Below are 25,577 nucleotides of genomic sequence, written 5' to 3'. Positions count from 1 at the left end.
TATGAATGAAGTGTCTGAGGTCCATCCACACGTTGTTTGGATACTTTTCCTAATTGGAAGTATGACTTTAGGATCAACGGTTCACCAGTAATTTGCGGTGCCAGGTGTTAGCTATGCACCCTGTATATGTGTGTTTGTACCTTCTTTTTCTTTTTTTGGCTTAATAATGAAGTGTTCCAGACTCTGCCACGAAGTTGGGCTGGCAGTGATTTCGGCAACGGGATAAGCTGGCAGGTCCTGACCTTCATTCATTCATTCAGTCGGACGAGGTTGGACTGGGATCTTAGTCTCTCGCTCGCGATGTGTTTAATTGATTACAGTAGATGAGCTCATGATGCATTTGGGATTCAGAAATGGATAACCAAGTAGCCAGATTATACCATAACTATATTTTTCCTCTAAATTTTTCTGAATTTTCCGAGAGTTCGTTAGAGTTGAAACCAAAGCTTTTTTTTCTGAATTGTGTGCAACAGCATGGAATCATCGTCTGATCTGGTGTAAGTTACATTTTCAAGTGGTATAAATTCGCATCATGCTTCCCCCGAGACAACCCTGATTTCTCCAGGAAATAAGGAGAAGGTAGCCGAGATGGTCATATATTGCGAAACACTTTAGTTGTGGGTGTTTTAGAATAAAGTTTAAAGATGAAGTATCGTAGAACCAAAGCTGGGTGAATATAAGCTGTGAAGATTCTTACACTCAGTATTGCTCAGAACGGTATTATTATTTTTGCAAACTGATCTTCATCCGACTAATATAAGGGAACACATGCTGATAATACGTATGTTAAAAACGTTACACGTATATATTGTCTTACCAGTAATCGGACGGCTACACGCTATGCATCTCTTGGCGAAAAGTTCACCGAAGCAATCAGCGCAATATGGCTTGTCGTCCCTAGAAGTGAAGCGTTGTCCAGCAAGACATGTGTTACAGTTGGTGCAGCAGAAACATTCCCGATGCCATGGTTCATTTCGGTATGTGACACCTCCACTCGTTATAATCTGTTAAAAACGACGATAAATAAATATTAAGAAATAAAATGAAGTTCAAAAAATTAACTGAATTTGAAAGAACATAACAAAAAAAAAAAAAAAAAAAAAAAAACAGTGGATCCAGGAAGCACGATGGATGACACAGTGTATTCTTTGGACATTGTGCCAACAAATTATCATCTGTTTTATTTCCCAGACAACCAACTCGTAGGAAATCCTTCGCAAATGAGAAGCTATCTACGGACTTGGCGTCCAAGATCCCGGATTTTTACTGATAGGGCATAGCAAAAGGTGCGGAATGCTGATAGGGACAAACGGGTATGTGACATTTTCTGTATAGCTTTCTGTTCTCAATGATCACAAATGGCAAGAACATTTTTCGATTAATCAATTTATTGATGGATTTCAGATTCAACTATACCAGCTACGTAGGAATGCGTTACATGTTATTATTCAATAATTTTTTAAAAGTAAGAAACCTCTTGCCGACTGGTTAGCGCATCTAACTCTAGTTTAAATCAACCTGGGTTCAAGTCATAGGCGGAACAGGGGGAGGGCAATGGGGGCAATCACCCCGTTCAGTGAAAAAAATGTGTTATTGGCCCTCCCGCTTATAGGCGTGCTATGCCAAAAGACGGAAGGGCGAAGGTGGATTTCGTTCCCTGTTCAATATACATACCCTCGGTGATTCTTCACCACCTCACCCCCTTCCCGTACGAAAAGCCTATATCCGCTTATGGTTCAATCCTAATAAGTAGAGCCCGGAAGTTCAGGCAAAATGCGATAAATGCCCTTTTTTGCCTATTTTCAAAATTTTTGGTAAAAATGCCTTTTTTGAAATTTTCGTGACATAAATGCCTATTTTAACGTAGTTTTAAGTTTATTAGTGAATTCCAGAGGCCATAATCTGTAAAACTTGGCTATTTTGAGCATTGAGAACTTCAAAAGAATTGCTCTTTTTAAAATTTTCCAATTCTCAGTATTAATTTTCATCAGAAATCTCCCTTCCAGCCCCATTTAAACAAAAATAACTCTTTTCCAAAAATTTTTCCTTCATTTTTAGCTCCCAAAATATTTAATTTACTTCCTCAGTTAATAAGTGAACAATCTTCATGTACATCTTTTTTATCCATTCAAAATCTTGGTTGTTAAGTCAAGAAGATTTAAATTATCTATTTGATATCGTAATTTAATCTTCTCTTATCTTGCGTACGCTGCTAAATGCCAATTTATTTTGTCCATCAACTCCATTCCTGTTGCCACTTATTTCTTGGTGTTATATATACTGTATATTTTTTTTTACAAGCTTGCTTAGTCCCTAAATGTTTTGTAACTGTGTTTAAAAAATTTTAAATAGAGAAAATATCTATCTATATATATATATATATATATATATATATATATATATATAAAAAGAAGTGATCTAGAGAGAGAGAGATTGGTGTTGCCATGCATTAACTTTGCTTTAAGCGGATGGCGTTAGACGTGAACGATTTTGTTTCAGATGAACGCAATCCGTGTTAGAAAAACAGAAGAAAATTAGAAATATTTGTTTCTTCACATGTTTCACATAATATGTCTCGCTCAGGCATTGGACTGCGTTTTATGTGTATAGCTGACCAATGACTGTCGAAAAAAGTCATGAATTGACCTTATGGTTCATACAAGGCGGGGGTAGGAGTAGGCAATGCTCTGGGGCACACGTTTTGATTTTATTTTTTTTGCACCATAAATACACTGCAAATACGTGTGCACACTGCAAATAATGTGCCCGCAAACACTCCTTCAGGCCCCGCGCTTGAATGAGTCTCGCATACGTGGTAATATAAAGTTCTTTTTTTTTAGCCATGATAGCCATGTTTCAACCATAGAAATGATAATGTTTATTCCAAATAATACAACAAATAAACGAGAATTATTCGCAACTCGAAGGAGCCCCACAGATCCTTTTCTCTACCGGCTCCACGTCTGCTAACGGTGGTCTAGGAATTGGCCTAATTCTCAGGGTCTAATAACATTTAATTTTGGGCTTGAAATCAATTTAACTTGGATAATACACCAGTATATAATGTTGGTAACCAGTATATAATACACCAGTTGGATAATGCAGTTATTATAAACTATAACTAAAACAATACACGGATTAAGTGCAACAAATTTTTCAGCTAGTTTTTGGACCCTTAAAATACCTTTGTTTTTAGTTATTTTTTCTTCCTTCTAAAAATTATAAATGCTTTTTTAGTGCCTATTTCGACCATTTTTAGTGCCTAAACTTCCGGGCTCTACTAATAAGTAACATGGAAATAAAGCAAATCGGAATCTGCTTTACCTCTTAAATGACGTGGATGAGATACTTAATTCTAGTCTGAATAAAAAGGCAAATTAGGACCTTTCTTTTGTGACGCTCAAGGTCACGGTATAATTAATCTTTATGTGTATAAAATGACCGTGGTGGGATGAAATAATCATTTTGAGTTAAACTGCGTTTCGTAATGAACAGGTTGTTGATCATAGGTAAGAAGAAACAATATACAGGGTGTCCTGTAAGTGCTAGCACGGCCTTTATCTCATCAACCGTTCATCGTAGACGTAGGATTCAAATTTAAAAAATACTCAGGCGTTCAAAAATTGTCCTGTACCAGTTTTGAGATTGAAAATGCAGTGTGTAACAAAATAAAAAAAATATAAATTTTTAAACGGTCCCCCTGTTCTCTAACTTCCAATTAGGATGTTGCCATGACTCTCTTGTTGCCAACAAAAAAAATATTCGAATTTTAAAAATGGAGGAAATATGGGAAAGAACAGAATTAAATGCGGGTAAAATGTTTTTCCGCATTTAGAGCTGTTCTTTCCCAAATTTCATCCGTTTTTCGAATTCAAATATCTCTGTGAATATTGCACACCTTAAAACACTGAATTTTTTCTTTATGGCATCAGGAGAGACAGACAAGGCAATAACTTTATAATTGGAAGTTAGAGCACAAGGGGACGTATGAAAATTTAAATTTTTTATTTTGTTACACACACGCCGCATTTTCCCTCTCAAATTTGGTACAAAGTAATTTTTGAACGCCTGTTGAGCGTTTTTTAATTGGAATCATACCTCTACGACGGACTGTTGATGAGATAAAGGCCGTGCTAGCACTAACAGGACACCCCGTATAGTGTTCTTCTGGTGCAGTAGCATTCAAACAGTGAAGTGCAATTCACTGGGGGTGGGGGGGTGGGAAGGCGGCTGAAATCTAATGAATTTTATTTATAAATTACTCAGAAATGGGCTTTTTAAGTGACACTATTCACTTCTTCATTGGAATAGGCATGGGGAAGCACGTGTAGATTTTGGGATCTCGGAATAGTCCTGACTATAGCAAAAATTACAAAAATACCCTATTCTAGTATATTCATAACGACCCTAGTGTGTGAGATATTATAATTTAAATATGCAGAATTTCGAACATGAAAAAACATTTTTTTTTCTCTAGAGAGTTTTTATTTATTTATTCAGTTATAATAATCTCGCACATGAAAAAAAGAAAAACGACAAATTTTACAATTTTTCCTGAATTCCTATGAAAGAAAATTAGGTCTCATTCATGTATGAATATCATCGGCTCACCTGATTGCACTTTATGCAGCGAGTAGCATATTTCTCTTCATAACAACCTGTGCAGTATATGTCGTTATCTCTCGGGATGAAGCTTTTGGTACCGATTGGATTTTTGCACATGCAGCAGCAAAAGCATTTCTCGTGCCACTGGTGACCTTTGTATTCCATTTTCTTGGTGCCTGTGTGTAAGGAGATTCCTTATTATTATTCCGTATTCTTATTAATAAGACATAAAAATGTAGGATCAAAAGCATCCATATTTTACAATCATGAAAAGTTGTTACGGTAATTGTGAAAAAATGATAGCGCTTTTATACAATTAATTTTCTCTAAATTTTACAAATACAGCAAATTGTCATTGCCAACAGCAATACGAAATCATTCCACAGTTAATCACGGAAATTATTATTATTTTTTAACATTTTTCCTGATACAAATACAAAGGGCACAACAGACAAAGTGCCCAATGAGGTGGCTGAAAAAAGATGCCCATAAAAAATCTGGATGTCAAATATATCTAAATTAAACTGAAGAGCCAAAAAAACTGGTACAGGCATGCGTATGCAAATAAAGAGATATGGAACCAATCAGAGTACGGCGCTGAGGTCGGCAACGCCTATATAACACAACAAGTGTCTGGCATAGTTGTTAGATCGGTTACTGCTGCTACAATGGCAGGTTATCGAGATTTAAGTGAGTTTGAACGTGGTGTTATAGTCGGCGCACGAGAGATGGGACATAGCATCTCCGAGGTAGCGATGAGATTTGGATTTTCACGTACGACCATTTCACCGGTCGGGAATCCGGTAAAAAAATAAATCTACGACATCGCTGCGGCCGGAAAAAGATCATGCAAGAACGGGACCAACGACAACTGACGAGAATCATTAAACGTGACAGATGTGCAACCCTTCCGCAAATTGCTGCAGATTTCAATGCTGGGCCATCAACAAGTGTCAGCGTGCGAACCATTCAACGAAACATCATCGATATGGGCTTTCGGAGCCGAAGGTCCACTCGTGTACCCTTGATGACTGCACGACACAAAGCTTTACGCCTCGCCTGGGCCCGACAACACCGACATTGGACTGTTGAGGACTGGAAACACGTTGCCTGGTCTGACGAGTCTCGGTTCCAATTGCTTCGAGCTGATGGACGTGTACGGGTATGGAGACAACCTCATTCATCCATGGACCCTACATGTCAACTGATCAAGCTGGTGGAGGCTCTGTGATGGTATGGGGCGTGTGCAATTGGCGTGATAGGGGACCCCTGATACGTCTAGATACGACTCTGACAGGTGACAGGTACGTAAGCATCCTGTCTGATCACCTGCACCCATTCATGTCCATTGTGCATTCCGACGGACTTGGACAATTTCAGCTGGACAATGCGACACCCCACACGTCTAGAATTGCTACAAAGTGACTCCAGGAACACTCTTCTGACTTTAGACACTTCCGCTGGCCACCTAAATCCCCAGACATGAACATTATTAAACATATCTGGGATGCCTTGCAACGTGCTGTTCAGAAGAGATCTCCACCCCCTCTTACTCCTACGGATTTATGGACAGCCCCGCAGGATTCATGGTGTCAATTACCTCCAGCACTACTTCAGACATTAGTCGAGTCCATGCCACGTCGTGTTGTGGCACTTCTGCGGGCTCGCGGGGGCCCTACACGATATTAGGCAGGTGTACCAGTTTTTTTGGCTCTTCAGTGTATATCAAAAATGTAGCAGCCCAATAAGAAAAAAACCAATAATTATGATAAACAAAATATAATACACTACCCATAAAAAATAATCGTTGACTCATCAAAGAATAAATAGCTGCTCGATTTATCCTAATGTATTTATTGTATTTCTTTTTAAACGTATCAATTGAGTTAGAATTCATGAGCCCCCCCCCCCCCCCCGGGGTAAGCTATTCCATTTATTTACAACCTTATTAGGGCGCGATAGCCCAGGTCGATAAGATACTCGCCTAAAGTAGCAAAGGATGTTTAGAGGTGTCGCGAGTTCGATACCCGGTTCGTCCTTGTCAGAAACTTTCCTGACACAAAGGTAAAACAGAAACGGCGATATGGCCACAGAAAAAGATTGCTACTGCAGGGAGCCCCACATCGAGGGATTAGCGCACCAACCTCTCGGTGAGTATAAAAAAAAGCTGCCGTTTGGAATCGGCAATAAACTGTAGGTCCTGGTCTAATTAGCGTTCGTGTGCAGAAAATGACCGTGGTGCGAAAAAAAACCCGAAATAATACAACCCTGTACAAGATTCATTGAAAGACTGGTTACTTGTGGAGATGAAGATTACAAAGAAAAAAATTCATCTCTGCTCCCACGGGGACACGAACCCCGGTCTCTCGCTTGCCGGACGAGTGCTCTACCATCTAAGCGATGGAAACAGATTGAATATTACAACCTTGGAGCGTATTTATATATGTTGAAAGGCTCCGTACATGGACGGCGGCAGCAATCAACTAATACCTCGTGAATGACATAGACCACTAAATGGCCACATGCATATAGAAATGTCCTCTCCACTTGTTAATACAAGATTCATCAAGACTTGTCCCCGTGGGGGCAGAGATGAATTTTCTCTTCCTTGTAATCTTTATCTCTACAAATAACCAGTGTTTCAATGGATTTTATATTAATAAGTAGAGAGGACATTTCTATATGCAAATACAACCCTATTAGAAAAAAATTCCCTGCGACACCACAGCCTGGAATTATCCCTTACCAATCGATAATGGTGTCCCATTGTCGAATAAGTCGATTCACGGTGTATTAATAACTCAGGATCCATCCTATCCATCCCGTTGAAAATGTTAAAAACCTCTATCATATTCCCCGACACCTGCGTTCCTCCTTCTTTCTTTGCACCCCCTCCGCTCTTATTTGCACCCCTTCAACCAAGTCTATGTCTAACTGTAGCTATGGTCTCCAAAACCTTAGGGCATACTCCAGCCCAGGACGAACTAATCCTTGGAAAAGCAGAAGAATGACTTTAGAAGAAAGAGAAGAGACCTTTTCAAGAATGAAACCGAGCATTCTATTCGCTTAATTGACCACCGCTGAACAATGTTCGGAAAACCTAAGCTGCTCGTCAAGGGTAATTCCCAAATTGGTGATCATAGATGCATCGGGAATAATGATACCATTCAACTCGTAAGTGAAACGTGGGTTGTTCGAACCAAAATGAACAACCATGCACTTGTCAACGCTGAAAGTAATGCTCCATCGTTAGTTCATGCAGCAATCATACTCAAGTTCGTTTGGAGCCGCTCTTTATCACTTTGATTCCCGAGTACCCCCATAAGCTTTACGTTATCTGCGAATTTGCTAACAATCCCATCGATACCCTGATCGAGCTTATTGATAATAAGTGAAAAATTTATGGGCCCATGGATATATCCTTGAGGGGGACTTCGCTTTTGACACCTGCCCAATCAGAGAAAAATTCCCGCCCTCACCACAACCCCCTGTGATCTATCTTGCAACCATGATTCTATCCACTTAAACAAGTTGCCCCACTCCTCCAATCCCAATCTCATGTAAACACTTCAAGTATTTACCATGATGTCTGATGACCCAAGCCTTCTGGAAATCAAGATAAACAACGTCGACGTTTTTGCCTTTTCCCAAAGCCTTAGTCACGTGATCATAGAAGCAAAGGAGATTAGTTACACGACTTCCCCTTCCCGAACCCATGCTGGTTTTCCGACATTACATTGTTCTCGCCTATTCATTTCATCAATTGTCTTTTGATAATAATTTCCAAAATTTTCGAGAGGAGCTCGTCAAACTCACTCTACGATAATTCGACACGGCTTCTCTATTAACCTTTTTAAGCATCGGAACTACAATAGCAAGCTTCCGATCCCGTGGGGCGATACCCTCAGCAACATTACTCTTGTAAATCTGTGCAATTGGCTTCAACAATTCATTAGCACATTCTTTAAAGACCGTTGGAAAAATATCATCTGGTCCTGGTGCTTTGCTTGCCCCTACATTTCTTAAAAGTTTTTATAATACCATATATAGCTTCAAAACAAAAATTATATTAATATTAAATTTATCATTAATTCCAAAAATAATTAGCATTAAACGTCATTAATATCTGATTAAGCTGGTTTTTTAGTATCAACACAAAATTTTGAACTGCGAATATTTCAGGTGATGGTTCAGTAAAATATTTGCAGAATAATCTTCAAAAGATTTGCTGCTTTATTACAAAAACTAACTATATAATAATTTTAATGTACGTCAGAAAAAAAAAACCACGTATTATTATTACCTGCACGGAATACTTCACCGCAGCCGTCACAACGAGTGGCAAAGGATGCATCGTAACAATTGGCACAGTATACTTTTTCGGCTTTAGATCCAAAAGGTTTGTCCACTAGTGAGACGTGGCACTTATTACACAAGAAACAGGCTTCGTGCCAGTGCTTTTCCTTGTAAGAAAGGTCCTGGAGAGAAATGATCGAATTCGATTTTTCAATGAGTGTATATGAATGATTTTTTAAAACAATTTATATTACCTCTATACAGTAAGACCTCGATAAGTCGTCACTCAAGTTATCGAGAAATTATGACGGCTTAAGCAGAGTGACGACTTAAACGAAGTGCCGTCAGTCTAAATGTTTATAAATTTGAAATAATACACACCATTTATCAGAATATGAATTAAAACTACACATTAATAAAACTTATAGATAACAAAAAAACAAAAACGAATTTTTGAGCTTTTTAACCGCGCGCGTTTAGTATTCAAATTACTGTATTATGGTAAATACACTGGTAGACTTACGACTTATATCAGTATTTTTTTAATTTACACTAACCAGAGCAAATGTTAGAATAGTTAGCATTTCTCTACCAACACAATTTAATACACATTAATTTTATATGTACATGACACATTTAATTTTTAGTGATTAGAATTTTTTATCAGCAGTTCATGCTATACAAATATGAAGTAATCTAGAACACAGGGTCAAATTTTCACTCAAGGGGTCTCTGGCCAGCGCAAAACCGGCATTAGGGAGCCTTTGGTATCTAAGGCTTTTATGGTCACTTTCGAACATATAGCAGTGTTGTTATCAAGCTTTTTTTTTTAAAGAAATCCATAGAAATCATCTCTGTTCCTTTCTCAAACTTTTTCATAGTGACGAGTAAACCGAAATTAGCGACGAGTAACCGAGGGTTTAATAACATTGTTATCTACGGAAGCCAGACGAGACCGAACAAAAATGACGAATTAACTAGGGCAATGACTTATTAGGGTGACGAATTACTCAATTACTCAATTACAGGTTTTACTGCAATTATAAATTATTGAAAGCATCCGTAAAAAAGTCATTTAAAATGATTACATTGGCCGTAAATGAAATGCGCGTCCTTGATGCGCTGTTTTTGTTTTCTTTTATAACAAGAATGGAGTTTTATGAGATTTTAATCTTTTAATGACTTTTTCCCAATAGGGAAAATCTTTTACATTAATTAGAAAAAATATTTTTCGTTCAAGAAAACGGCTTGCACCGCATGATAAATAGCATGACATCAATGTAATTGAATAAAAATTGATTCAAAATAAAGAGAACTTCATGAAATGAAGCAAGAAATTGAGATTTCATTGACTCAATCTTATTTAAAATAAAATTTTAAATTTTAAAATTCAAAAAATTTAAATGCATTTTTTGCAAATTTGCAAAAATTAAGTATTAGAGATGTGTAAAACTTTATACTGGCATAGGATAGCATATACAATCAAACATATTTGTAAAAAATTTGAAATAAATCAATGGGGGGGGGGGGGTTAAATACTATTTTTAATAATATTTCTACTAAAGCAGTGGTTCTTAACCTTTTTTCCATCCCGCACCCCCAGTGCAATTCAATTTACTTTCTCGCACCCCCTTGAATATTGTGTTGTCTCTTCGTTGAAATTTTTTTTTTGTAATTAATTAAATTAATTATCCAAATAGTTATTGTCATAAAAATTTCAAACTTAAAATATTAATCCTCTAAACTGCAAAATAAATTTATTAAAATGAAAATGCGCACGGGTATCAATGCAACAAAATAAAAATTACTGTTCATGTCGACTGTCACAGTGACTAACTTGTTTTTTCTTTTTTATAATAAGTGAAATTTTGAAATTGAGGTTCTTTCTTTGAAAAGACTCCCTGCATATCACAACCCACATTAAAGCGATTTGTGGTTATTTTCACAAGTAAAAGTGATGTAAATCCCATTTCTCAAAGGAGTAGTGACTTGTAGAAGTATTTGTATAAAGCTGTCTTCCCTAGCGTTGGAAATGGTTCCAACTGAGTAGGCGGAAATTTTTCTAAATAACAGTTCTGAAATTCCATTTAAATACGTGCGCTGGCTCGCATTTCAATAAAACAATTTTTTATTAAAATACCATCATTCGTTAAGTTTGAAAAGAAATGGATCTGAAGTCGCAACAGAGAAAAAGAAACTCTGAAAAAGCATCTAAACTGCACATAAGTGTGTGTTTTCTAAATCCCTTCAAATTGGGGGCTAAAAAAATGAGGTGTCAAAATGATAGATACGATTCGTATTTTTGAAATGCAAAAATTCAATACTTTGCATCATTTCAATTTTCAGGAATATAATCAGCCATCGTGTTACATTTTTATACTCCATCTCGCACCCCTAGGGTACGGGCATCCGTGGTTGAGAAGCACTGTACTAAAGCAGCGTTTCTCAACCTATGGCCCGCAGGCAGACTTGAAAATTCGATTGTAACTGAATGAAAAATTATTATTTTTTGTCGTAATTGTAATATTAATAATACCCGTATGAGTTCAAATAAAAATTACACCTTCATATTATTATGTTTACCATACATCACCAAGGATAATGTGTGATATTGCGATCCTAAATACGGAATACCACTAATTGTAGTCAAAAGATGCAATTTATAAGTTTGGAATCCAAGGGCGCGACCACCGATAGATGGGGGACTTGGATTTCCCACCCAACTCCACTAGTTGGAAATTGCGATATATGACTAGAGTTGGTGCACGGTAAAGTAGTAGATGATCATATTTCATTGAGAAAAATAAGGAGATTGGGATGTCTTAAATACGGGAAGTTGCCAAGTGCCATCAAAACGTTGCTATAAGTCGACAAAATCCCATAATGTAGTTAAAATCGCTGGAAAAATTGAGGAAAAAACGTTATACCTCAAAAATATGTAAGATGACTATTTGTATTTACAGCTGTAATATCGTAATAAATTATGGATACACCGTTTATTCACGATTTTAGTAATCACTAAAAATTCAATTAAGCATCATTAAAAAACGGAACAAATGTATAAAACAATTCCGAACAACTAAAAATACAGGAATGTCATGTAATACGGTACACAAGTAGTCCGTCGAACTGTTTCAAATTTTACTGGTCCTTGGGTTCAGATAGGTTGAGAAAAGCTGTACTACATTATAGTTTCTCAAAGGTATGCGAATACTTCAAAGAGATAACATTTGATTCCGGTGTGACAAAAGATTTCTCTCAAATGATTAAGAAAAAGAGTCAAGGGAATGAACAGTTTTCTTCATTCAACTAAAGTGACAGGTAGTTCCGTGGTAAAATTCTTCATGACCTGCCAAGGCAGAGAAGAAGTCTGTTTACGAAAGGCTGATGGAAGCAGCCAAAACCTTAGAGGATAGCATTTCGTCTTCCTTTTATAACCCAACAGGGAAAAGGAGAACTTCTTTCCTCAATTTTTTTTTATATAATTTATTTCTTTCGTTTCTTATACCTACAGATACGGTTGCCAAACATGGTGCCCTTCAAGTTCCGCATTTAACTTCCTTCCGTTGTACTAACTACCTACATTCCGTCTCTCTCTTCTGCTTCTAGTTCAATTTAACCTCATAATTGGAGCCGAACAACGTGTCCTCAGTAATCATATCAATCAGCTCATCAACACACACAAGAACCCCTTTTTAGAACTGATACGGAAATTTTAAGACCGCTAAGCAGGGTATTTGTATTTACAGTCCACGCCGCTTAATGTGACCACATCGGGACTCAGGGTTTCTGATAACAATAACCAAACGATAACTATATCCGAAAAAGTCTCATTTCAAAGTACGGTGACCATATACCCCGTTTGGTCGAACAAAACGTATGGTGAACTAGTATAAGTGAAACGGGACAACACTGTTTTTCTTTCCCCGCATAATTGGTTTTCAGCCATTGTGAGGTGACCACGAGGTACGGGAGTGCATAATGGAGACCAGCGACGAAAACAATTGCATTGTTTTGTTGCTGCGGGGTTCGAACAACGGGATTTTTCACCTCGAGGTAGGGATTTTCGTTATCTGCAGATTGGTCCATTTCTCTCCCGTTTTTTCCCCTCCCTCTTCTGCGGAGGCATCATCGTCATCATCACCCTTACATTTCAGAACCCCCTTTCCAGCCATTTTCTCTATCCTTTTAATTTTTTTACTATGTGCGCGAGAACGTCCCTTCCTCCACCCTATGCATTTTTTCTTCTTAATCGCAATTCTCGTTCATCTTATCTCTTTTCTCTCTTCGCTCCACAATAACCCCAGCCTGAGATGTTTGAATGTTTGAATGGAACTGTGTGATTTATTGCACGAATTACAATGCATTTTTCAATGTACAATACGTTTCATGGATCTTGAGAAATCTTTCGGGAAAAGAAATTTGAATTCGGTCAACTGAAAGAAATTGATCAAGAAAGGGATTGTTTTTTCTCGTTATAAATTTGCGTTCAGTATTTTCAGACGCAATGGCCGGGCAGCTCCACACGTACATGTATCACAGTGAATACTGTGAACCGATTACGGTGTACGCAAATGTTTGTCAACGGGGAGGAAAGAACAATTTATAGTCTCCTACATGATCTTGCAGCGTGATAACGATAACCTACAGGGGGAAAAATAGGTTTAGTTAAACTTGAGCTTTTTTGAATGAGCAAAAAAGTTTCGACGGAACTAAAATAGCACCATCCGAAGTCCTGACAAATATAAACGATTTTTTTTCCATGTTGTGATAATAGCTCGTTCCGTTTTTTGCAAAAGTGATAACATTACCCGAATAATTACATTGTCCGTGATTTTAATGAGAGGCGTCGGCTGTATTAGGGTGGTTCGATAATGATTGAAGCCAGTCTTTTATTTTAATTACAGTGAAACCTCGCTGCGACGATACTCGATATAACGATATATCCCTCTATAACGATATTTTTCCAAGTCTTGTTTGGATATGTCTATACTCTAATGCTGAACTGCTGCCTCTCGATATAACATAACGATAATCCGTTTACAACGATATTTTTTTCTTGGTCTCCAGAGTATCATTATATCGAGGTTTCACTGCATCTCATAACCGCGTACATGAATGGGATATTTAATAGATCTATCTTCGGACGTTTTATGCAAACACAGTAAAAGTCCGTTATAATGAGTACGGCTTATAATGAGAATCTCGCTATAACGAGTGATTTGCAAGTGATGGTCAAATAGCTAATGTTAAAGACACTAAAAGTATTCGGTTATAGTGAGTTCAAAATTAGAAAGCATTCGCTCTAAAGTAAAAAAAAATTCAAAAAATGCCAGTTTTTCCTTCTCTCCCTTCAGGAATTAAACATGAGGATTAAACTATAAAAGTTTGATAAAAGATCTTTTACAAAACTTAAAAAGTCAACTAATAAGTCTATTGGTTACATTCACTCGAATGTAACGCTTATTGCTTGCACTTTTCAAGTTTTATAAAAGAACTTTTGAAAAACTTTTATAGTGTAATCCCAGCCTTATACAGCACATGCTCCTCGTAAAATTATTGAACAAAGAAAAGTCAAATTTTTTAACGCCTCTCTTCCTATTTTTGGGGTTTAACCTCTGTACATATGGTATGTGTGATGATTTTAGGCCGGTATTACACCATAGAAGTTTCATAAAAATTCCTTTATAAAACTTGACAAATGCAACCAATAAGCTTAAAGACTACATTTGCTGTAATGTAACTGATAAGCTTATTGGTTGCATTTTTCAAGATTTTTAAAGGAACTTTCATAAAACTTTTATAAGGTATACAAAGTTGAGATTACACTATAAAAGTCTGATAAGAGATCTTTTACAAAACTTAAAAAAAAACAACCACTTCTTGGTAGCCAGGATTATTAAGATCAGTATTCTATTTGTGGAATTTTGATTCACAAAAGTTACTATAGTTTTGTCACCACTTGCAAATGAAAGCGTGATGTATACGTATGACCAACACAACACGGCCACAGTTTGGTCGAAGAATTGGCCAAACATAAGAATTTTGTAGTCTCGTCGCACACATACACACCTGGAACTATCAAGTTGCAAATAAATATTTTCCGAAGATTCTATTTTACTTCTATATACGAAAAATATTGGGAATATCGTCTTTCAAGAAGAGTGACCGAAAGGAATAAAAATTTAACCATAAGATAATTATGAAAAAGTAATTAAAGTAAATATGAAAAGCGACCAGTGAAAAAGGGTAATTTAGCATGAGGCTTTTGGATCACGTGATATTTCCCTCTTTTTTTGAAAGACATGCAAACCGTATCCAAGGTAACCAACATGGTGACTTCCTCGGAAGCTAATGAAAGATTGATAGAATAAATATAAATTAAAAGAAATGTAGAAATGAAATAGATTTTTTTTCCTTGAATGGGCGCTAAATATTTCGATTTCTTTTGAAGGTCAAGTTACCTATCTGCCTGTCCAATTGTCTCAATCGCTGCGGAATTATTTCAATGTTCAATTCTCATGAGCCATCACTAATTTAAAAAACTTAAACTATATATACGAATTGATGCAGTTGAATATTAAAAGGCAATACGGGGACATTAACTTTTGCATTTTAAAAAGAAAGATATATCTAAACTTAAAGGATATCACTAAAAAGTTGAAATCGATGCTATTGCATGGATAATCCAACTCAAAAGTAGGACGGGCTAATTATTTCATATCTAATTTTCTGGACTTCGAATCTCTAAGTGAACTCAATATTTCGAAAATCAAGAATTCAATCCAATTTTTAAAGTTATTGATGTGACGAAAAACCCAAATAAATTTCCGTATTTCTAAAGTAAAATCGACAATTTTAACATTGATTTCTATGGAGAATATCTTGTACCTATCCCTGAAAGTGATGCTGATGATGATTATGACGTCTATGTGAAAGCCTGATTGATATATATATAATGTCACCCCTATATGAAATATTATTTATCTATACATATAGAATAACATGTCGTGACTGACTGACTGACTCATTCACGGATTCATCATTGCCGAGCCATATCACATTTGTGATGTGATAATCAGGTAAGAATATATTTTGTTCACCGGACTCCCGCATATAGCCAAACTAAGCTATTTTGTAGATATGAAAAGTAGAAATCGGGGAAGCAGCTGAAGATCTAAATTTGCCTGGTATTTTGTAAATCAATTTGGATCTTAGCACCATTTAGAATCAAACTGCCAATTTTTTTTAAAGAATGGTTTAGTCTCATAATTTAACATATAAGTTGAATCAAATGCTATTGCCGATCTTAAAAGAGTTCTTTCAAAATGATGCTATTTAATATTTATTGACAATGCAGCAAGTCATCAGCCATTCTAATTAATTTCGACACTCTTGGAAGCTTTTTTTACTTGACTTTATGCAAAGAAACAAAAACTAACAACAAAATTACACTGCTTCAACACATGAAGCATATTTCTTTCTATGGACCAAAATGTTATCAAATATTGAATTTTACGTGATGCTCGTTTCTATATAATTTGGAGGAATTTAAAAATTTAAGTGAGTTTTTTAATTACATGTCGGAAAACCAAATTTTTTCGTTGCCATTTTTTTCTGAAAAGACAAGTATTTATCGGAAATTTCGGTTTCAATTAACTAATTTTTAATGTATTTGTAAGCAAAATTGCTCCCCGATTTACGCGCTTATTATTGTCGGCCCCACCTATCGTGTAACTTCAGGATATCACTGTATTTCATTTGAAAGCTAAAGAGAAGGCTGCATAAGACAACGTAAATGCTTCAAATCCATTGAAACGCACTGTATATTATTGGCTCAACTGTATCACCCAAGCAGAAACCCCAATCTCAAATGCCAACTACTACAAGTCTCCGCGACGACAAGATTACACGAAAGTTGGCCTCATCACAAAAAATGTCCTTACGTTAAACTGCAAAAACTTTGCTATATGAAACGTTTCAAAAGACATGGTTCATGGATTAGACAAACTTGGTTCATTCATAAAAGCAATAGCGAGAAAATCATCTCTCACAAAGAAGTATCAAGAAGACCGACTACTAAAGTGGAACCTCGTTTATACGACGTTCAAGAGGCCGAGTCACGACGTCGTATAAATGTGTAAGTCGAATAACTTGAGACTTAAAAAAAAAGACTTCTCTCCCCACAGACATATAAAATATTATAAAATTCAATGTGTTTAATTGCATCTCGAATTCTGTTATAAAAAAAATTCAATCATACTTGAGGAAAAAAAATTAAATCGCATTTACAAAATCACTTAAAGAAGTAAAATTTAGCAGAGCATTACCTTTTTGAGACACGGCATTGGGTGAAAAATTGTAACAAAATCTTCTCGACTTGGGAAAATTTCCCATCTTGGACCCCTCATTTTTTTGGATTTGCAACCAGCAGCTTGGTCTTTGATTTTGTTTGTCCCCTTTATAATAGTTTTCAAAGTTGACACAGGGATATTCAACTGTTTTGCAAGATCAACTTTCGTCATTAATTTAAAATTCGTGTCGAATTCCTCCAAAATTTCCAGTTTTTTTTTTTTTTTTGAGAAAGCGCTTTTCGTTTTTTCGACGTTACGAACGGCGGATTCGACACAGCCAGCAAGCAAAGCACCAGAACGAAAGAAAATTCTAGAGAAAATGATAGAAAAAAACTTACACTCTCTTCGTATTCGTACCGTATGTGTACCAGCAGAGCTGTACGCTCCAAATGCTAACAGTAGACTTTCTTACCGTCTGGGGATAACGCTGAAAACATTGGGAGAAAAAAATTCTGAAAGGACATATGTGGCCGTCAAAGCAACTTGAACCCGTTTCCTTCAAGATCACCGCGTCTGTGTATTATCAGAAGCAAGCAAAAACAAATCCCTTAGGTCTCCACTCTATGACCATCAGCCATATCACTGGCTATTTTCGTATACGTCAGTAATCACCCTAAAATTTATAGCTTTTGCGGTGACAATATGCAAGAATAACTGTTATAGCAACGTGTTTTCACTGCATACAAAAACTGTGCGCATTTGATGGATATAAATGACGTTTTTCCAAAAGATTCGGAGTTGGAGTCGAAGCTAAAACGTTGAATAATTGAGGTTTCACGTCAAATAAATGAATTATTTTAACATTAAAATATATAGGAACAAATTACGACGGAAACCAAACGTCGTATAAATGTGAAAGTTGTATAACAGAGCGACGCGTATAAACAATGTTCGACAGCACTACTAATTGACCACGCACACACGTGCAAATTGTAAACATTCCTCTGAGGATTTACTATCGAATTGATGCACGCCGGAAACGGTCACGTATATATATAAATACAAATTCCAAGTCAAACAGTCAAATTACACAACGGGGTGACTGAAAAAATAAAAAAGGAAAAAAATAATATATATATATATATATATGTTGAATAATGTGTCCATAACAAATAACGCGGATTAATAAGTCCATAATTCCTAATTGCCGCAACCCAAAATAAAAGGATAATATTTGATTAAAAAATACTCTTTTAGAAAAAGAAAAATATGCTGCCATGAGAGAGAGAGAGAGAAAAAAAATATGATTGTGATCAATCACATCACACACATGTAAGCATGGATAGATTTTCGAGATTTTTCCACTATAAATATATTTATTTTTAAACGTGTCTATTGTGGTGGAATTTACAACCACGAAAGTAAACTATTCCATGAATTCACAACACTGTCAGAGAAACTCCCATTGCCACCACAAATTATACCTAACCAAGCGATACTGGTGTCCTCTTGTCGAAGTACTTGATTGACGATGTTCAAGGGCCCATATTATCCATCCATCCTATCGAGAATCTCGAACACTTCAATCCTCAGAACCATCGAGCTTATATTACCATCGAGTAATATAAGCTCGATGCTCAGAACCCTAAAAATTCCTGGAACCCAGAGATGTTTTAAAGAACCAGAAAACTTTTTAGCTACTGAGTAGTCGTGAAGCTATTCTTTATTTTAAATTTTGATGAAATAGTGTCATTTAAAAAAAAATTCAGACCATTTGGATGACTAAATAACTGAGGGACAGCAATTCCAGTGGTTTTCTTTCCCGATCTCATCGGTCAGGGACTACGAACATTTGAACCATGGAAAGAATTCAAGAAAGGCATTTCATTGCAGTTTTCTTTTCTTCAAATCATTCTTTTGTTCAATGTTAAAAGCAAAGCATATGGGAAATTTAAAACGAGTGGCTGTCACCGTGTGAGAGCACTGGAAATTTTGAAACTCCTCACCACAGTTAACATACGGGTGCTTTCACTGTCTAATCAGCATTTTTATATAACATCACAAGCAAGGATAAAAAAAACACTTTGACATTCTTTTTTCATTCTACGTTACTTTATATTTTATTGATCTGCGTAATTTGTTGGAATTTGCCCACGCTGAGATCGCATTCAAGTTAGCGGTAGACCTACACCAGCTCCCTATCGCTTAAGTGTATTCGGGATTTTGTCTGTTCCTATAACGCAGCGTTTCTCAACCTATGGACCGCGGACCACCACCTTCATTTAGTTAGAATTTAATTCTAACTAAATTAACAGTTAGAATTAAATATCCTAACTTTAATTCTAAGTAAATGAAAAATGTTTTTATTGATATTAGTAATATTCTTATGGGTTCAAATAAAAATTACACCTTCATACTTAGGGTAACCATATCTAATTGAAGAAAATACTAGAAATCGCAATATTAAATATGAAGTAAATTGTAACCGAAAAATGCAATTTATGACAAATTTGCTAAAAGTGCTGAGGCGTCGGGAAATAAAGGACCACAGCAAATCGCAATAAACTAAAATGTATTTCATAAAAAAAAAAATTAATCACATTAAAGGCTACTGGGGACCACTTTCATTACGGAAAGCATCATCTGAAATACGGCAAAATACGAGACAATGTCAATTATTACGAAAAACGTTGCCATAAGTCGGCAAAATCCCCAACCCCAATTGTTACTGAAATCGCTGAAAATTATGAATCAGAGTGTACTACTGGTTCAAAATGAAGGACTACTGGCACTCGTAGTGAATTGAAATGTAGTTCACGAAAAAAACGTTGAACATGACAAAATACGTAAAATATAAGATGAGTATTTATATTTTTAGTCATAATTATCATAGTATAATTTTTATGTTATGAAAGTTATCTCTATTCACCATTTTAAGAAAAACTTAAAAATTTCGAATAAGTTGCGTTGAAAAAAACGAGACAATTGTATGAAATCGGAACGGAGAAAAGATGGAAAGAACGGAAAACAAGAGGGTGATAGTGATAGGGGGTGTAATTATCGGGAATTATATGGCCTCTACACACACTCAGTTGTACCTATACAGGCCAACTGTGCAAGTATAACTGAGCGTGTGTAGGAGCCATCAGGCCTAAAATCGCGCAATTTTTCCCTCCGCGTACTGATAGCGAAGTTAATAATGGTAACTGAGTAATTTATGTTGGAGACGAATTTGAATTTTTAGAATTTGAATTTTTTTTCTAATGGTATAATTTTTACGATATTTATTTTTTTACAATTTCATATTAAATACAGAAATCATAATAAAATTTTAGAAATATTTCGACCATTGTTCAAATTCGCAAATTTTGTTTCTGAAATCACTCTATTTTCAATAAATTTGCCCGAAATTATGCACCGATACACATATAAACTCTATATTCAAATAATGTACTATGACAATTAATTGTTTATTGATTATTTATAGAAGAGTTCTTAACCAGGGTTCTTTGGAGAAATTTCAGGGGCTCCGTGACCTAGGTTGCAAAAAATTAACTCTGTTTTTACATAACTTATATATTGGTATTATTGGTAGTCTTCTTATATTATTAACGGTGTTGTATCGTCACCTTTATTTTATTGGCACAAAAGGTCCGTGAAACACAAAAGGTTAAGAACCCCTGATTTATTTTATTAATTATAATTTCCTACGTCTGAAAAATACGTAGAACCAGCCCACTAAAATATGCAGTAAAATGCTCTTATAATAATAAGAATTAAAGAATGTCTTTACTCTTCTCTGCTGACAAAACACACACACACACGCACACACAAAACTCTCAGATCCACTGATAAGAAAATTTAATTTACTTTGAATACGTTTTGTACAGGCTTATAACGGATATATACATAAGCAAATGAATAGAAGAATTCAGTATTTACTTGGGCGGGGGAGGGTGTTATTTACATTGTGTGCGAAGAATTCAGAAACAGTTTGTTAACTACAGGGGTACACACTTATCTGAACTTATCTTTCTCCTTCTCCCTAAGTATTCGGATAATCACGGATACGAATTTACAAAGCTTAATTAATTTCGTTCGTTTGAAAAAATCCGAATTGATCGAAAGACCGATTCGAAGAGATCGAAGAATTAAAATAATCCCCACAGATCACTTAGAAACGGTTCCAGAAACCTCACTTGCATAGGTATAACTGAATCGTGTGGATGCACCGAACTATTCAGTTACACCTGTGCAGGTACAACTGAGCGTGCGTAGGGAGCTGGGGAACAGGGTCTGAGGAATTTTCGGGGTTCCGAGAGCTATTGTCTTCCTGGGGGAAGATTAGCATCGTTCGAGACGTTTTTAATAGGTGAAAGGTCCCTGGAAGGGGAAAATCATGTGAGTGGGAACTAATCAGGTAGGAGCGAATATTAGAGTCTCTGTCAGAGTACCAGGACTTACTATTCTCCGCTCGGGAGGGAGGTTCAGATGTGACAGTGATTTCAGTACTGCCAAGGGGTAGTAGGACATTTAGGAGTGGGATCCAGCATTTCAATTCAGGTCTGAAGGGTATTTGTTCTTCTTTTAAGGGAGGGAGGTCACGTTTTTGGAGCTTCCTGGTTTCAGTGATAGGTGGCTTCGTTGGGATGGGATTCACCTGAATACGGGGGGGGGGGTGTTATAGGTTTTTTTTACTCCCAAACTAGGAGGACGGGAATGTGGGTTAATTAATGATAATGATATGTTTCATGAGTACTGACAGGAACTACCCACCTCTGATTTGGATGGCTTCTCGATTGACACTAAATCTCAAGGCAAATTAAATGATACTAATTAACTCCAGGAGCTTGGGCAATAAGAAGGATTTCTTAGAAACTGTGATAGCTGTGGAAGGCCAAGACCTTGTAGTCATTACAGAAGTTCGGACAAACGATGGGGATGAATCATTCTTACACATATCACGATACGATACATTTTAAAAAATATATGTGATAGGAAAGCGGGTGGACTGTTGATTCACGTGAAATCATGTTTGAAGGCTAGAGAGTGTAACGCACAGAGAAGTGATATTGAAACTATATAGGTTGAGCTTGAAAACAAAAAGTGCCATAAGCTTATTATAGGAGTTTGTGAATGGGGAATTTTCTGATTCGACAGGTGTCAAAAGTGGAGTCTCTCAAGGTAGTGTCCTTGACCCCATACTTTTTCACTTTTCATCGATAAACACGATCAGGGTAACGATGGGATTGTTAACAAATTCGCAGATGACGTGACACTAATGTGGATAGTCGGGAATCAAAATGATAGGGAGTTGCTCCAGACCAACCTAAACAGGACTGCAGCGTGGGCAAATGAATGGAGCATGTCTTTTAGAATTTAAAAGTGCATGGTCGCTGAGTTTGGTTCGAACAACCCACGTTCCACTTTCGAGTTGAATGGTGTTGTTATTCCTGATGCAACTAGTATCACCGATCTGGGTATTTTTATTGATGAGCGGCTTAGGTTCTGTGAACATTGTTCAGCAGTGGTAAAAAAATCGAATAGAATGTTCGATTTCATTCTCAAAAAAATCTCTTCGCGTTCTCCTAAAGTGATCTTTCCCATTTTTTGGGGCTTAGTTCGTCCTGGATTGGAGTATGCCGTCAGGTTTTGACCATACTTACAGAGAGACATTGACTTGGTCAAGGGGGTGCAGAGAAGAGCTACGCGTGCTCTTCATGTCACACAGGGCTTAAGCTATGAAGAGAGACTTGAGTCTTTGAAAATGTTTGCATTGGAAGAGCGCAGATGTAGGGGGGCGGGAATATGATTGAAGCGTTTAAAATTTTCAATGGGATGGATAAAATGGGGGGGGGGAACCGCGAGTTATTAATGCATCTTCAATCAACTGCTTCAACAAGGGGACACCATTATCGATTGGTAAGGGAGAATTCTAGTTTGTGGTGTCGCAGGGAGTTTTTCTCCGATAGGGTTGTGAATAAATGGAATAGATTACCTCCGGGGGTCGTGAATTCTAACACAATTGACACGTTTGAAAAGAAATACGATAAACATATTGGAATGAATTGAGGAGCTATTCATACATACATGAAACAACGATAATTTTTTATGGGCAGTATATTTATATTTTATCATAATTATTGTTTTTTTATTGCTTTTATTGGGTTGGTGTATTTTTGATACATTTTAGATATGTACTCGACATCCATATTTTTCATGGGCATCTTTTTTCAGTCACCTTGTTCGCCTTGTTGGGCAATTTGTCTGTTGTATCCTTTATATTTGTATTTGTCATTAGACATGTAGGCAGAAAAACATAAAAAAAACAATATTCTCAGCTTTGGAACATAAGTACAAACCCAATACTTCTCGCTAAATAATAATTGTGAACTCTAATCAGAGTGAATGTTGTCCGAGAGAATTCTCTTTCATTCGTAACATAAGTTCTCAAGAATTTAGTCGCAAAAACTTGGCCCAATCAAAAAATGATAATAACACGAACACATACCTTGGAATCGATTCCTATCAATTTGCCGCATTCCTCGCAACTGTTGGCAAAGACTTGCTCGTAGCAGCGGACACAGTACGGATGTTCATCTCGAAGTACATAACGTTGCCCTGTCAGAGACTCGTCACACTGCCAACAGCAGAAGTGGCCCGAATGCCAGTCTTTAGACATGGCTTTCGTGTACTCGCCGGAAAATATGAGCTAAAAAGAAACAAAAACGAAGAAAACGGAGTTTCATAGTTCGAATGAACTAATTAATTGGCATTTTAGTTTAAGAATCAATATTAATAACTTGTGTAATTGCTTTTACAGACAATCAAAGATCTGTCTACGATTGCAGAGCTTTACAGAATTATTATAAGTAAAATTAAGTTATTACACTCCGGGAGAACTACATTCTCATCTCTGATATATTTATGAGAAAAATATCTACCCACATATGGATACTTGGTGCAAACAAAAGCTCTTGCCAATAATGACAAAAAAATTCATTTTAACTTACATTAGTTACATTAATGACAAATATATATTGATTGTTATGATTACCATAAAATGTCTGTTGACAGAAGATATTCAACGAAGCCTACTTGACCGCTGAAACGGAAGTCTACAGCTATAGACTGTCTTAATCCAGCTGGTACAGTAATCAATGCCAAATTTGCTTCTACCGTTGCCATGTCATTCGGTACGCTCAGTAACTTCCATATTTCAGTAATACTACCCACATTTCTCATCATTAGCAAGAACATTCCGTTTAATATCTGTTCGACTAATAGCACTTTTCTCTTATCTAAAGCCACAAGAACTCACCTCACATTAGTACAAGCACTCTACATACTTATTGGATGCATAATTATAAAAATTGCTATTTTATGGAAACAATATTAATTTCAATTTTTTAAATATTTATTATTGCGTAAAATACAATATATTAAGGCCTATATGCACTTAATTTCCCAGAATACATAGAACTATTTGAATGATAAATGAAATACGTCGGTGTAACTTTAAATGACGCCTGTAAAAATTAGTAGTAGATCAATCAGAAAATTATGTATCCGGTCATTGAAAATATGTTGTCTTATAATGGCCTTTAAAGTGCAATGTTTTTATGATGCATTATTCAAATGAAAAAAGCGGCATTCTCTTTGCTACTTAAAGGTTGTTAGAGTGAAAACAATTAAAGATTCTCTCTCGCCCCTTCCAAGTCTCTAAAGCTATTTTTGTTCAAAGAAGAAAAGGTAAGGAGAAGAAAAGAAGTCTGCTAGGAATTTTTCCAGAGACATCCGAGCATTAAAAAAAAAAACAAAATGCTCAAAAAGAAACAACTCTACAAGAAGAGCTGAAAATATCCTCAAGACCCTTCTTTATTATAGCTATTCACCTAGACGATAAATTTACGCCACTTGCTGCCATATTTATAGGTTCTTATTTTGAGACACGAACAAATTCAGGATGACTCGGACTTCTTTTCTCGTGGCTGTCACAATTAGAACTTTAAGAAACATTTACCCATGTTCAGTTGTGTGCTATTTCAATGATGATGGAAGGAATCAAGGATCAATGACGGAATTAGAGATTCCATCATTTTATATTTTGATGGCATTGATTTGTTGGATAGTTTAATTGGAAGAATCATAGCGCTTTTTTTTTAACTCATATTGTACGACTATTTTTCCAAGTCAAAATATGATGAGTGTCGCACAACTAATCAGAAATTAACATCAATGAAACAACATAGGTTGAATCTCATTTTGTTATTGCATTTTTCAAACTGATAAAAATGTCAAAACTCACAAATACATTGAAAATTTTCAATGTTTCTCACGTGTATCTTTTGTTTCAAAACCGGCACAACGACACCGACTTAC

General features: G+C 36.2%; 1 protein-coding gene across 7 annotated transcripts in view; it reads right to left on the bottom strand.

The window, feature by feature from the left end:
• Window positions 1–25,577, bottom strand: part of LOC149085256 (four and a half LIM domains protein 2-like) — a 132,884-nt gene that overhangs the window by 4,937 nt on the left and 102,370 nt on the right. For 6 of the 7 annotated variants that reach the window (XM_089233156.1, XM_089233159.1, XM_089233157.1 and 3 more), the window contains 4 exons: window positions 23,707–23,907; window positions 8,909–9,083; window positions 4,612–4,781; window positions 818–1,004 (listed from right to left, as the gene is read on the bottom strand). In XM_089233156.1, coding sequence (XP_089089282.1) covers window positions 818–1,004; window positions 4,612–4,781; window positions 8,909–9,083; window positions 23,707–23,907 — 733 coding nt within the window. Of the gene's footprint in view, window positions 1–817; window positions 1,005–4,611; window positions 4,782–8,908; window positions 9,084–23,706; window positions 23,908–24,252; window positions 24,497–25,577 lie in introns of those variants that run through there. The other variant, XM_089233163.1, reaches the window with a different exon arrangement.

Source organism: Pholcus phalangioides, unplaced genomic scaffold (assembly GCF_987345545.1).
Source record: "Pholcus phalangioides strain wild (caught in Gottingen) unplaced genomic scaffold, Ppha-v1.0 ptg000007l_1, whole genome shotgun sequence".
Lineage (NCBI taxonomy): Eukaryota > Metazoa > Arthropoda > Arachnida > Araneae > Pholcidae > Pholcus > Pholcus phalangioides.
The sequence above is the reverse complement of the archived record's forward strand: the minus strand, read 5'-3'. Positions and strand labels throughout refer to the sequence as shown.